The 12,487-nt window shown below is 31.4% G+C and overlaps 1 protein-coding gene and 1 long non-coding RNA gene across 2 annotated transcripts; one reads left to right on the top strand and one right to left on the bottom strand.

Moving 5' to 3' along the window:
- Positions 1-74: 74 nt before the first annotated feature.
- Positions 75-9,198, bottom strand: LOC107990406 (uncharacterized). Its single transcript, XR_007822092.1, has 2 exons — positions 8,995-9,198; positions 75-1,634 (listed from the first exon to the last, which is right to left on the bottom strand). It is a non-coding gene; the product is annotated as an uncharacterized LOC107990406 (long non-coding RNA).
- A 1,622-nt stretch (positions 9,199-10,820) lies between these two features.
- On the top strand, positions 10,821-12,054 carry LOC103484142 (hevamine-A-like). The gene has a single exon (XM_008441096.3). The coding sequence runs from the start codon at positions 10,950-10,952 to the stop codon at positions 11,850-11,852; it is 903 nt and encodes a 300-aa protein (XP_008439318.1). The 5' UTR covers positions 10,821-10,949; the 3' UTR covers positions 11,853-12,054.
- Positions 12,055-12,487: the final 433 nt, after the last annotated feature.

The raw sequence follows: 12,487 nt of genomic DNA, 5'->3' as shown, positions 1-12,487 counted from the left end.
ATTCGAAAGAAACTATATTCCATGTCCATGTAAGAAACGAACACAAATTTCTAACTTGGTAAGCGTAGAAAAAATACAAAATAATATGCTTTTTATTAAATAGATGAAATGTCCATACCAAAATTAATTACAAAACCAATAGTTTATACGCTACAAATAGTGTGAAATTGCATACTTTACAATATGAAATTTGAGTCTACAACAAAGGCAAATCCTTAATACCTCTTACAAGGGTGGGATGACCACAAACATTCTGCATACGAAAAGTAAATAAGTTACGATACGACAAACACCGAAAACAAGTCAAGTAATTTAAATGCAGGATATGTGAAGAGAAATAAATCTAAAACGGAAGGATTACATACCTTGTACGTAGAAGCAAGGACCCGAAATGAAAATTCAATGATGATTATTAAAAGAATAGTTTTTATGCATAAAAATCATTTTTCAAAATATATGTTAAGCATTCTCAGAGTTAATAAATCGGTTCAATAAGTTGAACCAGATTCCATAGTCGTAGAAACATCAATGAGGAGGTAGGAAAAACATAGAACAAAACATATGAGCAGACAAATGAAATGACAAAGAATGCACGCAAGGCATGAAATAAAGTGAATATCGATAATTTACGTGAGTATGGAAATATGTAAATATGGAAAGAACTTACATGAGAATACACCAAAACATAATTGAGTACCAAATAAGGAAATATGGAATGTAGGTGAGAAACCAAGACACAAACATACGTGAGAAAAGAAGGCAGAAACATACATACAGACAAGAGATTTGTAAAAGGAATTCCATAAGACAAAACAAGGCAGAAGAAGGGTAACACGAATTGACAATGATGCAAATATGGGAAAAAAATTCAAAACCGAACATAAAGTAGCAAAAGATAGAACAAGACAACAATAGAAATCACAAAAATGTATGGTAAAACAAAAGAGGAAAGGTGAATATATAAGGGGCGTCTAAGGGAAGTTAATATGCCTTGAATGACCATACACAAAAAAAGTCTGGGAATCTCTACAAAGGACAGTGTAAAAGCATACAAAAGTGACAACTTTGGTTAAACCCTAACCATTGGCAGTACCCTATTTTCCACAGAAAGGGTATATTGTCATATACATTAAAGGGACAAAACAATCTACAAATGGTAGGTTTGGGCCGCCAATATTTCTCCATATAACAAGAGTCAATGAAGACATTAACAAAACAAAGAAGAAAGTACATAATGGCAGTCAATGGAAATAACAGTCAAATGCAGAATGGGCCAAAAGATATGATCCTCACAGAGAGAAACAAAGAAGAATTGAAGGAGAAAATTTTACAAATAACCATTGCAAACTATTTTTTTTTTACAAGAATTGAAGCAAAAGTTTTTACAAGAAAAATACATGAGAACAGACATACAGGAATTTTTTTTCAACCGAAAGGAAGAAATATCACAACCAAAATTGTAAGAAATGAAATAAATAATGCAAATCCGTTAAACAAATTCAGTCCACAACAGCAGTACTCATCATCGACTATCAAAAAAATAAATAAAGAAAATACAACAACACTAGTGTTACCTCCCTACCATGCTCCACCCGCACCGATTGCCACAAAACAGTGTGGCGTGTAGCATTGATCTAGAATCAGTAAAGGAAAACGTGAATCAGTAAGGCTAACTACAAGCGATAAATCAACAAGTGGAGCGGCAAGGGGACTTCGAATCGGCTAAACCCAAACATGCATGTCCAAGGAGAAGTTGGATCCAAGACGTCTGATCCAAGTGAGGATTTCTGAGGCAACGAATGCTCCCCGTCGGTAAATGAAACCCATAAATTAAAACATTTTAGACAGTGAAGGAGACGGTGAGGAGAGAGCGAGAGATGGACACGGCGTGGTTGAAAGGAGGTTTTCCGAATGGAAGGGGGTTTATTTTACTATCCAACATAGGGACTAATGTATCCCGCTATTACAGAAGTTACTTCAAGTCGAACTTGAAGGAAATAGGGATAATAAGAAGAACCAAGGTGATGCATGAAGAAGGAACAAGAAATCGGTGAGGGAAGGGAAAAGATGAATGGACATGCAAGACAGATTGAATAGATACGTAAAGACGAATTGAAGAGATTCGTGAAGATAAATTGAAGAGATTCGTGAAAAGGGGTTGAAGAAGAAATGCGAGGGAGACAAATCAGCAGAGCACCAAAGGAGAGAGTGGAAGAAAGAAAGATAGATCGAAATATTGAAACAAGGAAAGAAAAAGAAGAAAGAAAGAAGGAAGAAGAAGAAACGAGGGATCTGTGATGTGTATGACATAGGCCCATAGTGGAAAATTTAAAAAATGTCTCGTCAACCACGCCGTCAACAAAGCGCGCGAAATATATTTGGTACACGATCGATTAGATTTGGCTATCCGAAGGTAAACGATCGTTTAGATTTGGATGAAATTTAGTTTTTCAATTCGATTGTTTAATTTGGATACATAATCGTCCACCTTGATTAAGATTAAATTTGGTTAAACGATCGAATAAGACTTGAGACGATTGTTTTTTTAAAATATGGTACACGATCGTTTACATTTTAAATAAAATGGTACAAGATCGTGTGCATTTGTTTTTACGATCGTTTTTTCACCATCGTGTACATTTGGTAGGCGATCGTAAAAACAAATTTTACATTTGGTAGGTGATCGTAAAAACAAATTTTACACCATCGTGTACATTGGTTTACACGATTGTTTATTTTTCAAGAATCTATAGTACATGATCGTTGAAGAATAAACAATCGTTGACATCTTTGACATCTTTCCATCACATACTATACATTTCCCTTATTGTCTATTTTCTAGAACGATCGTCTACAGTTGCCTACTCCAATCTTTATACACGATCGTTTAAAGGGTTTTTTTTTCAAGATTCTTTATATACGATCGTTTAAATTTTGGACGAATTTTCTTCTTTCAATTTGGTACATGGTCGTTTAGAGGAAAAAAACGAGGGATCTGTGATGGAAATATGTCACAACAAAAAAAAAATATCATAAGGGAAATTGAAGGCAAACAGGGAGAAGAAGAAGAAAAAAGAAGAAGAAACAAGGGATTTGTGATGGAAGGAAAATTGAAGATCCAACACGGGTTGCAGGGATGAGTGAAGATGTGTTGAATGGAGAAGTGAACACGGGTTGATGGAAAGAGATTGAAGGGTAAAAATAGGTTTATGAAAACCCTAAAACGGTTTCCATAATCTTTTCCCCAAACGGGGGTTAGATCCGCAGTGACAACCCTTCCCTCAAACGCCTCCTTAATTTTTTTTAACAGTTTGGGTGTGCTTGTCAGACCACGATTTTGGATTTTTCTTTAACCTTTATTACAGTAGTTTGGAAATGGGCTTGAGGTTTTGGATAAAATCAGACATATAATTTAGACAACCCAAAAACCTTTAAAGTTTGGTTTTATCTAAAATTTGATCAGAAAAATTTGATGCAAACTCAATTGATTTTTAAATGAGCTTGATTTTTCTTAAATATATTTCAAAACTCAAAAATCTTATTGGAAAACTTTCATACATGTAACAAAACATCAAACTATTTACGGGCTCGTGTAACAAAACCCATAAAGTTAGCCATTTTTTAAATATTCTAAGTTTGTCCTTCCACTTTCTTCTCATTCGTTTGTTACATCGTCTTTCTTCTTTTTTTTTCTCTTCCCGTGTTCGTCTATTCCACCATCTTTCATTCTTTTCGTCTTTCATTCTTATTTTTTTTGTTGAAGATCGTGTACTGAATATAAAAGACTAGAAAAAATAGCAAAATCTAAGATCGTGTATAAAGAATCTTCTTTTTCGCTTCTTTTTTACTTCGTTTACATTTGAGTAATCAAATCTAAACGAGTATAAAAAATAGAAAAATCTAAAAAGATGTTGTATAAAGAATCTTGAAAAAAAATCATTTAGATTGGAGTAGCCAAATGTAAACGATCGTGTAAAAAAAGTAAAGTAAAAAAAATAAATCATTGTGTAGACAAATCTAAACGATCATGTACCAAAAGAATCGTTTAGCCAAATCTAAACGATCGTGTATCAAATTTTGAGCCAAATCTAAACGATCATGTACCAAATTTTGAAGAAAAAATGATTTGGGTCCAAATTTAAACAATCGTGTAACTAAATTAAACGATCGTGTAACAAAGTTAAACGATAGAATTGAAAAAAATAAATTGTAGCCAAATCTAAACGATCATGTACCAAACAATAGCCAAATCTAAATGATCATGTACCAAATATATTACACGTGGTTGACGGGCATTTTTGGTATTTTCCACAGTGAGCCTGTGGGCTTTTTCCGTTTTCAGAATTGTTCTATACAGTGTAAATATTTTGCCGCTTTATTATATTTTTTAAAAGTCCCCAATCTTATTTTTGTTTCAAATAATTTGACTTTTGGTAAACAGACTATCAAACCATTTCTTTTACTGACATCTATGAAAATATTGATATTTTTAAAATGTTTTTCTAAATTTGGAGAAAATATTAAAACGTGGTCAATATAAACAATTGTAAAATTTTAAAAATCATTAAAAATTTCATTCATGATTTTTTAAAATTCTGATAGAACGTTTTTGAGCCTAAAAGACATTACATTCCATTCGTATTGTCCAAACGGAACATTAAAAGTCGTTTTATATTTATCTTTTTCGAAAATTTGAATTTGCCAAAATCTGGATTTCATATCAAAATTTAAAAATATTTTTGTATTTGCAATTCTTTTGAGTAAATCTTGTTTATTGGGAATTAGATATCTAATCCATTCCAAAACTTTGTTTAAAGGTTTATAATTGAATTACTAACCTTGGAACTCCATAAAAGACGGTGCACGACCATGGACTTTTTTATGGCCTTATTAGATGTTTATCTAATAAGTCTTAAATTTCTTTCCTATAGTTGTGTTAGCAAATCTGAATTCATTTGAATCGGCCTAGCCTTTCTTGGGATGTCCAATTCTTTGAATTCTTTGAAATATAGAAGATCAACTATGTGCTTTTTTCTGTCCCAAAATTTCTTTCGATTTTTAATTGAGTTCCTTTTTCAATTTAGGGTAAATTGGAATAAATTTCTTTAAATTAAAATGCATTTGGTAAATTGGAACAAATTTCTTTTTCAATTTTTAATTGAGTTCCTTTTATTCTATTTTGAATTAAAAATTATTTCAAATTTTTTTCATCCTTTTGTAATCAATTTCTTCTTTTAGAAAATTAATTTATTTTTGTTTTCTTTTTATTTGTTCAATTTTTAAAACATTAATTTCTGAAAGTTTATGAGGTAAAATTGGAGAGATAAATTAAAAAATCAATTCTTCTCTAAATTTCTTTGTTACTAATCTTTTTTCTGTTATCGTTAAAAAGATAAAATTGAGTAATAAAAGGTGTTCCAATAACTATTTATGGTGAAGGTCATTAACTAAAAGAAAAGAAGTTTTGAAACAATGTTCTTTATTACAAACATGTACCTCTTTGAAAGTTTAAATTTTGATATTTAAAGTTTTTTCTTTTGCTCCAGTAAGAACCTCTGTCATTTTTTCAAAATATTTTGTAGGAATTAAACCCTCTTGAATACAATTTTGATCCGCTTCTGAGTCTATCAGTGCTTTCAAAGTAATTTTGAAATCTTATATTTTTAATGTAATTAAATAATACCATTTTTGCAAACTTATTCTTGAAATTAAATTAATTTCAGAATTTAAATGACTTAGAAAATATTTTCCTAAATCTAAATCTCCCAAATTATCATTTTGTTTCATTTGAGAAATTTCTTTTTTAATTTCTAAAATTTCATATTTATGTTGAGAAATTTCTCTTTTTAGGCCGATTTCAAATTTTAAATCATCAATAGAAACTGGTGTTTCTTCCTTTGGAGTTCGTAAAATTTTGGAAAGGCTTTTTTTCAAGAATTGTTTTCCTTTTTTAAAACGGTTTTGAAGAAGACTCTCTAAGTGTTTCTAAAATATTTACTTGAAACATGATTGATTGTTTGAAATAATAAATCATATTCGAAAGTTAAAACATTTATTTCATTTAAAATACATTTGCATGGGTCTTTGATACAACCAACATGCTCTTGGTCCTTCATCTGAGAAAGATTGGCTTGAAACTTCTGAATCGATTTCATTTGCAATTTCATGCAATTTAAAGTCGAGAATATAGGATGAATATGAAGAATATTCTTCTTCATTTATTTCATGGATACCTCTTTGTAGGCACTTGTTGGCAAAATGTTCTTCTTTTCTGCACTTGTAGCAAAAAAATATTTTTATTTAATTTTCCTCTTTTTTTAACTTCCTTCTACTGTTTTTCAGCAAGTCTCTTGTAATTTGAATATTTGTGATACCTCTTAGGGGTGTAAGACTTGTTGTACTTTTGTGATTTTCTATAATATGTAGGTCTCATATTATAGTTTTTTAAGGAACTTTTCTTGAAGAAGAATCGGGTTATTTGACTTTCCCAAATCCATATTGAGAGCAAAAAGTCTTCATTTCTCTCTTATGAAGATTTGAATGCTTTTGAACTTGGGTTTGATTTTTTATCTCGTTGCAGATGTCTAGACCACGCTATAATCTTAACAGTTGTAGACTTGTTCTGCCATGAAAAGCTTGAAAGTTCATCAATGAACATTTCTTTCCACTGTCTGGCATTGCAATCCTTGAATATATAAATCCTTAATAAGAACATATTGTCTTTATACCATCTAAAGTTTTCCATAGAGGAACATTTTATATTTTTTATTATTTTCCTTTGGTTATCTACATAAGTGTGTCACTTCCTAGACCAAAATGTCTGTTTATTGCGTAGAGAAGAGTTTCTACAACATCCTCTACTTCTTAAGTTGCCGAAGTTCCCTCTTCAACTTTAATTGTTCTTTTAACTCATATCCTATGTTTTTTATTGCTTCTTTTTGTTCATTGGTTAGGGCATGATCCCACCACAATTTGAGACTTCCACTAAATCCATTGATTAATTAGAAGCATAGCAACTTCTCTATTTGAATGACCGTTAGATTCATAGGCTATGGCACAAGTTAACATATTATGTAATATATGTCATAGATTTGATATTTTGGAGTTCCATCAATATCCCATACATATATGGATTTTCCACTTAACTATGTATTTATGGCATATCTTTGTTTTTGCTCTAGACCTTTCTCTTGGAAATGAGGGTTGAGGATGGAAATTAATTTGATCCCTTTTGTTAACAAATCTTCCGAAGTTTATTTTATTGATTTGTTTCTCCTCTTTATTGACTGAGAAGTTTTCAAAATCTTCCATGAATTGAGTTGCATCTTCTTCATTAAGAACATTGATCGAACTTTCACCCTTTAGGTCACTTAGGCATTTATTAATTTCATCGAGAAGTTTTTGTTTCTGAGTTTTTATCTTAACATTTTCTAAGGGTTGGAAAAGATTAGGAGTTTCTTCTTGAGTAGGAGGATTGATAATTTCTTCTAGCTTGAAAACTTGACTTGTAATTGAAGAAAGCATTCTGTTAGAATAATTGTTTTGAACTTAAATCTTATTTATTTCCTAATTTGTAGGAGCCTTGTGTTCTTCAGATTCCTTGATGATTTGAAAAGGTTTTGCTATTCCATTTTCGTTATAAAAGCTTTTGAATTCAACATCTTCCATCGGAGGATAATCAACTTTGATTTCTCCTCTTTTAGTTTTCCACAGTTTCTTTTCTTTGATCGTAAAAAGATGGTCAAACTCTTTCCTTTGGTTGAACCATCTAAAAAATGCAATATGCTCTTGAAGTATTAGTATTTCAAGAGGTTTTGAAACACTCTTCTCTAAACAGCTTACTTTCTGTTTCAAAGTAGTTTTTGAAAAAGGCAATTCTTTCAGCGCAATTTGCATTTGACATAACTCCTTTTGAAGAGATTCTTTGTCAAGCTCAAACTTAGATTCTAAAATAATTACATTTGATTGAGAACTTGTATCCATCTCAGTTTGGTTGGAGAATTTGGGAGGTTTCTTCATAAACAATATTTGGTATTCTTTGTTCTAATCTAATATTTAATTTTTAGAGAATTTGTCACTCCTAATACTAGATGTACTTGGTCTTGAACTCATGTTTTCTTTAACATAGGGAACCTAGGTGATCCATTTTCCAACTTGATTTCTACTTTCCCATCAGGATGTTTAATAATATGGGAAACCTTTTTCTTTCTTTTGAGGGATGAAGGCATTATCCAGAATCCAATGAGGATTTTTTTGTAACTTTTCTTCCCACGAAAGGAGTTTTGGAGCACTAAGAGAAGATTTGTTGATATTTGTTTCTATCAACATGGTTTTTCCCTTAGTTAACAACATTAAATCCTTCGGGTGCTGGTAGTAGTTAAAACCTTTTAAGTGACTTTGTAGACAAATGTTAATTTTTTAACACCTTTTTCAAAGTTCAAACATTGTCCAATAGTATCTAGACTCAAGGTTTTAAGAATGTATAGAGCATCAAGAGACACCATAAAATTTGGAAAACAATTGAAATAAACAGGGTCATTGGTCAAATTTGATCCAATGATTCCTAATAATGAATTTGAAAAATCTTTGTGGCGTTTGTCATATAAAATTGATAAAATCGATGTATCCAGTCTAGATCTAAACATTGAGATTAAGACTACTTGGACAGCACTTATGTGAAGAAATGAAAACTTTTTTTTATGTTTTCAATATCATTTTTTGGAAATAATTATATAGAATCAATTTTTCCATAGATTAGAATTCTTCTTTCAACAACTTTTACGTAAAGATTTTCTTTAAAATTAAAAGTATTTTGAAAATAATATTTTTTAATCAAGATTGGAAATTCCCCAATTGAAAAAATTATTTTATATTTTTGTTATTCGCATCAATTCATTTATAACATTATTTATATTTGAGAAAGCAGGATGTTGCTCCTCAATTTCTTTTTGTATTAATTCTAGAAATAAAATTTATTGGATCAAGAATCTATACCTATATGTGCTAGGACGGATTACTGCTGACCAACGGTCTTAATGCGCTTCCTTGCGTCTTATTGTTGGGATCACAAACTTAGACACGAACGTACAGGCAAATGTAGAGCTTGAATCTTCGAAATTCAATCTCTTGAAATAATAAAAAATTTGAAGAATAAAATTTATTGAAGAGAACTAAAATTAATTATAAAACTCTCTCTCCCGAAATGAAATTTGAAATCAATTGAATGAAATTTGAACTTTTATTGAATGGCTCTAATATGGAGCGTAAAGAGACTTTTGTTACCAACACAACACCAACTCTGTCCAACACAATTCTCTACCAAATTCTCCTTCTCTTGAATCACAGTGTTGTGTTGTGTACATCACTCATTTCTTTTTTCTCATATGCGAAGAGACTTTGTTACCAACACAACACCAACTCTGTCCATTATATTCATTATATCTTTCAATTATTCCTCCGTTTCTATAATAATATTTAATAATTTTGAAAACAAAAATTATTAATTATAACTGAAAATTCAATCATTCATCTTTATGCATGTAATTCATGTTCTACTTTCCATTGTTGGACAAAAGTTCCGGTGATTTCGAATAATTTCAATTACATTCGCACATTCTCAACATCCTTATTACACGTATGTATTGCCAATAAAAGGTTATTTTAAAACCAAGACCTTTTAGAATTATACATATACAAAATAAAAATAATAATAAATAAACAAATGCAAACAGTCGATAAAAATGTTTACAAAATATATATGAAAAAATTTCGGATTCTATCAATAATAGACGTTGATAGATTTCTATCAGTGTCGATCAATATTACTGAATAATAAATCTAAATTTTTGTTGTATTTTAATTCATTTTGCTATATTTGAAAATGATCCTCGAAAATAATGTTATGTTAAAATTTAATATTTTTACGTGTTCAAAACATCCAACGTTGGTTGGCTAACCCAAATTAAAGGGTTTTGCTTGACAAAGGGATAATATAAACCACTTATGTGTGTGTCGCACGTATATTAAGGATAACATAGGAAATAGTAAGCTTGTAAACTAAAGAATTTAGTATAGAATTATAATTTTAAAATTAAAAAAACTTGAAATCTCTATTATCATTTGAGAGATATTTATTGACTTTTTAATAGATGGTATTGTATCGAACATTAGAATATATGTTTATCTGAAGTAAGGGATTTTTAATATAATAATTATACCAATGAAGATCGAATTTTCAGTTTTTTAGAGGAGATGAAGATCATGTCAATTCCGAATGAATTAAGTTCACTTTAATAATTAGTCGTTATAATTTCTCTAACTTAAATCAAATAGCTCGAAAATCGAAAGTTGTATTTTATATGGCACAATCAAACATTGCAAAGGCCACTTATTGCCTTTTCTTTTCCTTCTTTCTTTGTTTGACAGAACCACATATAGCCATCACTTTCATTCTATTTAGTTAGGATGTGGTGATAATTTTTATTGTATCTTATAGCTTAAAAGAATCTAGTAACATGGAAAAGATATATACCCAATATAATATATATTGACCCATTCAAATTTTGATTATTACTCATCAAATGAGAGAGAAAAGAGGAAAACTCGGTTTGATATTATTTTAATTATGAAAGAATGATAAACCAAAGTAAACAATATCTTCAAGGTCTTGATCCCTGCATTAGCCCTAAATTGACAAGGTCAACAACTTAAAATTCAACCCTCTCGCATATTCTAATTTATCCTTTTGTTCTCATCTTCGATTAAGCTTAAATAGTAATTAAACTAAATGAACTTCTGTCATTGTCAATGGCTTCAAAGTTAAGAAATATTACAATAATTGTATCAAAAACATAGCCTTCAACACAATTTCATTGTGAATTTTTCAAGCACAAGCTTTCTAAACATTATAAGTAGTAAGAAAGCAAAGGATAAAATTTATCAAAGCAAAAATGGGTTCAAGTTTCCAAAGCTGCTTTGTTCCAATTCTATCTCTCCTTTTCTTGGCTCATGTTTCAACCTCCTATGGAGGTGGCATTGCCATCTATTGGGGCCAAAGTGGTGCTGAAGGAACTCTAAGAGAAGCATGTTCCACAGGAAGATACAAGTATGTTATGCTTGCTTTTCTCAACAAGTTCGGCAGCGGTCGCACCCCGTCGATCAACCTCTCTGGACATTGCAACCCGGCAAATGGTGGCTGCAAGATAGCCAGCCAAAACATAAAGTTCTGCCAAAGCAAAGGGATCAAAGTTCTTCTCTCCATTGGAGGTGGCATCGGAAGCTACTCCCTGGCTTCCCCTGCTGATGCTAGAAAATTTGCGACCTATCTCTACAACAACTACCTTGGTGGCCGATCATCCACTCGCCCGCTGGGCAATGCGGTGTTGGATGGAATAGACTTTGACATCGAGCTCGGATCCACGGCAAATTGGCAATTTCTTGCAAGGTACCTAAAAGGGTTCGACAAGCCAAACAAACGAGTGTACTTATCAGCTGCTCCTCAATGTCCATTCCCAGACAGGTTTCTTGGCAAAGCCCTTGACACGGGCCTTTTTGACTACGTTTGGGTTCAGTTCTACAACAATGGTCCATGCCAGTATGAAGCTGGCAACATTAATAAGATCATAGCATCGTGGAACCGTTGGACAACATTAGTGAAGGGATCGGGGAAGATCTTCCTTGGCTTGCCAGCAGCTAGAGGAGCTGCAGGAAGTGGATACATTCCACCTCGAGTGTTGACTTCACAAATCCTTCCAAAGATAAAAAGATCACGAAGGTATGGAGGAGTAATGTTGTGGTCACGATATTGGGACAAACAAACAGGATATAGTTCTACAATTATCAGAAGTGTCTAATATATTGTGTGTGTGTGAAACACGAAACTATACTAGTGAGTTTGAATGATATAAAGTCTAATTAATAAATAATGTGTAGTTGTATGTCTATATAAGAATCTTTCGGTAGGAGATGCTTGTATTTCCTCGTTTATGTAATGTGTTGATGCAATAATCCTCCAAAATGGAGATCGTAATATAATAAATGTTGTTTGTTTTGTTATTGTTGGTCTACTTTTTTTCTGCCACAATTTTTAAAAGGGTCGTCACACAGAGATAATTGAGTTGCAGTTTAAAATTGTAGTCTTTGTCCCCGTTTCTTGTAAACTATACTCTTGACTATTCTATTTAATAATTGGAGTAATTGTCTGTTAGGCGAACTTTTTAAGGCATCCCAAAGAAAATACTTGTTGAACAAAATAAATTAAAAGTGTCGAAGAACATAGTTTGATGTCAATTTTTTATCATATAAACCGTGCTATAGTTGAAGTAGTAACTTCATGATGATTCAGAAAATATTAAACACCACCCTTAAAACTCATGGTAAAAATTTATAACGAAAATGATAGGTTGAACCACCAACCTTAATTGACAACTTATCCAATGAGCTATGCTCAAATGGGATGTTCTACCAATGTTCTCAATCCATAAAGAAT

The sequence above is a fragment of the Cucumis melo genome, chromosome 6, assembly GCF_025177605.1.
Source record: "Cucumis melo cultivar AY chromosome 6, USDA_Cmelo_AY_1.0, whole genome shotgun sequence".
NCBI classification, from domain to species: domain Eukaryota; kingdom Viridiplantae; phylum Streptophyta; class Magnoliopsida; order Cucurbitales; family Cucurbitaceae; genus Cucumis; species Cucumis melo.
The sequence above is the reverse complement of the archived record's forward strand: the minus strand, read 5'-3'. Positions and strand labels throughout refer to the sequence as shown.

Coding starts and splice junctions, on each gene's coding strand:
- LOC103484142 (XM_008441096.3), top strand. CDS start 10,950: ATGGGTTCAAGTTTCCAAAGCTGCTTTGTTCCAATTCTATCTCTCCTT.